The sequence below is a fragment of the Arachis ipaensis genome, chromosome B05, assembly GCF_000816755.2.
Source record: "Arachis ipaensis cultivar K30076 chromosome B05, Araip1.1, whole genome shotgun sequence".
Lineage (NCBI taxonomy): Eukaryota > Viridiplantae > Streptophyta > Magnoliopsida > Fabales > Fabaceae > Arachis > Arachis ipaensis.
Genome location: NC_029789.2, coordinates 25174528 through 25178821, shown reverse-complemented (window position 1 = coordinate 25178821; position 4294 = coordinate 25174528). Strand labels below are relative to the sequence as shown.

Here is a 4294-nt window from a genome sequence, read left to right as displayed (position 1 = left end):
TAAATTAAGAACACGTTTCAATTTTAAGCAAATTAGTAAAAATTAAAAAACAACCATATTGCATTACAAATTAAAGAAAAAAAGTACTCTTAAGGTCTCTCAAGGTTGCGCATTATCTATAATGATTAACGGGTAAAGCTACTAACAACTGAATCCATCATCTTACTCATTTCAAGAAATAAAAGTTACTCTCTTCAATGTCGACTTGAAGTTCTAAACTTATTCCGCAGTTCCTTGATAGATAGATAATGGACTAGTTTACCAAGGACGAATGCCGGGCCGGATTTCAAGGTCAACGACACGTGCTAAGTCGAATCTCCGGCGAATTCCCTCAGTTTGCTTTGGAACCAATGGCCCTCTTAGCAAAAGATGGCAAACAGAACGCAGCTGTATGAAGCTGGAACAACAAAAGAACACGTTAGAAAATAGTCAACAAGTCAGAAACAATAATAAGGTAGCTTTTGAAAGAGAAACAGAAACTGAGAGACAGAGGCTGAGAGACAGACTAAAATAAGTCTTAGTATTGTGTTTAGTGTAAAGTGGGAAATAGAGATTGAAATAAAAATGAAGTTCTAATTTAATTTGCACAAAGAGTAAAGTTAGAATTAATTAATTAAAATAGGGGTATTTTAGGTATAAAATGTTATTAAAATTTCAATCTTCGTTCTCAAAAATTTCAGTCTCCTGTGTCTTAACTTTTTTGAGGGACTGAAATACTGAAATTTTAGTACCAGTCTCTAAGCCAACAAACATAATATTGAGTCTCAGTCTTCCAGTCTCCCAATCTCCGTCTTAGTACCTTAAAACAAACGCTACCTAAGAGAACAACGGCATGATGAAGGAGAAGAAGCATTACCTCAGAGTTGTAAAATTTCAGTGGCTTCGCCGAGTTCTGATCATTCTCATCTATGCGATTCACCGGATGCTTGAAATCTACAGCAGGCCCCTCAGTTGAGCAAAGCATGAAACCAATCATCCCACTGCAATGGAAGAAATACGAATTAATCATCACTTCTCGAGTTCTACATCATAACTAAACCACAAAGTACATTAAAATGTCACAGTATTATAACCAGAAGAAGAACATACATGAATCTTTTGCAGAAAGCAAATTTGAAAATAGAAAGTAGATTTAATGAGTACCTCGGGTATGTAGGAACTGTGGTCCAAGCATAGTTGACAGAACCTTTAAATATCTGGCGACAATTTGCAACGATGTCCTCGATGATATGCATGTGGAGCCAAATACTTTCTGCTTGAGTACACACGACACCTCCTGGACGAAGAGCCCTTGCAATCGACTCGAAAAAAGGTTTCTCAAAAAGCTCTTGGGCAGGACCTTCAAGGATATACAAAATAATCTCAGTTTTACGAAGCAAATTACGTATGTACAAGGCCAGAAAAACTCTAAGGCATTACATGTATATCCTACCAATAGGATCAGACGAATCCACTATAATTGCGTCATAGGTTCCTTCTGGGACTGCCTTCAAAAATGCAACACCTAGAACATTCAGAGAAAATATCATGAGAAAAGTAGTCCTATAACAGCTAGTGAACATTTTTTTCTACCGAAAAGATGTAGCTGATCATACCATCGCCAACATGAAGTGTTACACGTGGGTCCTCATAACCTATAGCTACATCAGGGAAAAATTGTTTGGAGACCTGCAAAAGTATAACGATTTCAGTTTTAATATTGAACATGTATTGCTATACTAGAGAGGTCTTTAAATATCAAAGTGTTGTAGCTTTTAGGCCGAGTGAAATATATATATAGCACCGATTAGAGCGAGGAAGCAAGTGTCATAATGCCAAGACTTACATCGACAACCATCTTGTCTATCTCACAGATGTCTATCTTTTCTACAGAAGAATGGCGTGCTACTTCCCGCAGGACTCCACCATCACCTCCCCCAATAACCAAAACCTAATTGAAAATTAAGGTGATTATAAGAAGGAAAGAACAGTTAAATTTCATAAGTTACAGAAAGGAAAACAATCAAATCTCTTAGGTCTCGGGTCAGAAAAAGGAGAATAAACCACAAATAAATTTTCTTGCAATTATAAACGAAACGTCCACCAGAAGTCACCTTATATATATAAATCACAATAGATTTTGTTATCACACATATTTGGCAACAAATAAGGCATAATAGACATGTACGAAATTCGAGGTGAGATTCAAATTATCAAAAGACCTTTTTTGGATCTGGAATCGAGCAAAGAGGAAGATGAGTGATCATCTCTTGATAAGCACATTCATCCCTTTCTGTCAGCTGAATGACTCCATCTAGAACAAGAACCTTGCCATATGTCGAAGACTGCAAAAAGATATCACCCACATACAAGTTAAATAAAACTAGGACCATGAATAGGGGAAAAAATGAAACTTTTTTACTTGATGTATATGTACCTGGAAGACCATGACATTCTGGTAGTCAGACTTCTCTTGAAACAAAATCTTTTCCACCTTCAACGAGTGAGCCTCCCCTGCAAAAACACGGCCGAATTCGACTTCCTGAGTCTTATTACTAAAGACTGGTGCAAACATTGTAAACTTACCGAAGCATTTGATAACAATGTGCAAGTTACTCTAAGGATAATATCCCGTTTTGGTTTTGTGAAAAATTAAAGGCATAAGATGTAGACAAATATATTTATTCCCTTGCAAAGAGATTGAAAATCCACTTCTGTAGTTCTGTTAATGATAACAGACCATTATTCTACCAAAATAACTTCATATACCATAGCAAAGGCGATGGCCCTTGAAGCGAGTCCAACATAATAGAATATAAAGTGAGTTGAAAATATAGCCAAAAAAAAAAGGAAGGCTGAATCATTTAAGACAATGATTAAGTGCCTCAAAATGGAATACACAGATCTGAAATGCACTTTTATGCATAATCCATTCAGTTAACAAACCAACTCCTCTATCATTTAAGTAGCTCATTTACATGCTTCATCTCATCATATACATAGTAAAAACCTCAAAGTGGATTATACAAACAGGAATAGATATATATAAATAAATTGTTGACATCATACAAGCATTCAAGTTAACTCTCATATGTAAAAAAAACCAGAGTCTGCATAGATCTTTAAGTCTCCAATGAATCCATATGTATAGTCATGAAAATATGCAACAGATGAAAGCAGAACTTCCAAATGTTCTAAAGTAACCAATCACACTCCATGTTTTTTATTATTTATTAATTATTATTATTAACAGAAAAAATACTAGTTACTACACCAATCATCAACTCTTAGTTACAGAATCCTTAAAATCCATGATAAAGGGTTAAAAAAATTCTAGAACACAACAGAACCAAGAGAGAAAAAGTCATGTAGTAGTAAACACCCCTGCAAACTAAAAATCATGCTGAGATGAGATTTTAAAAATTTGAGACAGAAAACAATTAAACAATCAAAACGTCAATTTCAAAAAACAAAACCTGCCAACTGATAGTAAATAAATGATATACCAAACAATCAAAACCCGTGTTCCTTCACAGAACCACAAACACCACAAGATGTTAAATATATTTAAAAAATAAAAATAAAAAAGAAAGCAAGTTTAAAAATTTCAGTTATGGGGTGACCAGAAACAACGAAAAGTTTCCATCTTTGAAATACGGAGGGTGATGGTATAAAAAAACCGAACCGGGCCACATTGGGCTGATTTCGGAGAACCAGCCAGGGATAACGGCAGAGATTCCGTTCGGGTCCTTTGCGGCGGCGGCGTCGACGGTGAGGGTGGAAGCTGAGCCATTCTCTTCGTTCTCCCTTGGCCTCTTGACGGGAAAATCGGTGGAGTCAACTATGCTCTCTTCTGCCGCCATGTCTATGGTCACTGAAGCGTTTTGTGATGAGTAGTTTGCACGAACCGCACACACTTTAGTTTGTTTTGTTTACCTTTCACCCTATTACTTGTTTTGTTCTCTATTATATAATGGTGGATTGGTGGGTTAACCCACACGCTCTTTGCATTTATTTATTTATTTAAATTTAAATTTGGGTATTTTTCATCATTGCCATATAACACTCCAAGTCAATAAAGTTACGTTTTTTCTTTACCGAAAGTTGGTACTGGACGAGACTCGATCATGATACAAATTTTTGTGAGTATTTAAAGGCTTGAAATCCTGTTATTTAATTTAAATAAAAATTGTCATATTAGTCATTTACTTTAATTAATTCACAATATAAATTATACTTTTGCATTGTCGAATGTCAATACATTATTGTTAAATACTTTATTGTATAAAAGAATAATACTTCATGTAAATGTAAA

The 4294-nt window shown here is 35.2% G+C and overlaps 1 protein-coding gene across 1 annotated transcript; it reads right to left on the bottom strand.

Annotated features, from left to right (window-relative positions):
* LOC107643373 (spermidine synthase) lies at positions 1–3944 on the bottom strand. The gene is made up of 9 exons (XM_016346997.2): positions 3665–3944; positions 2417–2493; positions 2202–2324; positions 1826–1930; positions 1596–1668; positions 1433–1504; positions 1144–1339; positions 857–980; positions 1–397 (listed from the first exon to the last, which is right to left on the bottom strand). The coding sequence occupies exons 1-9, from the start codon at positions 3840–3842 to the stop codon at positions 332–334; spliced, it is 1014 nt and encodes a 337-aa protein (XP_016202483.1). The 5' UTR covers positions 3843–3944; the 3' UTR covers positions 1–331.

What these genes read in the sequence shown, in the direction of transcription:
- LOC107643373 (XM_016346997.2), bottom strand. Translation starts at nt 3,842, where the DNA reads ATGGCGGCAGAAGAGAGCATAGTTGACTCCACCGATTTTCCCGTCAAG. An exon ending in AGAATGTCATGGTCTTCCAG is followed by an intron (nt 2,325 to 2,416) that starts GTACATATACAT and finishes ATCTTTTTGCAG; the next exon opens with TCTTCGACATATGGCAAGGT. An exon ending in GGATTCGTCTGATCCTATTG is followed by an intron (nt 1,340 to 1,432) that starts GTAGGATATACA and finishes ATATCCTTGAAG; the next exon opens with GTCCTGCCCAAGAGCTTTTT.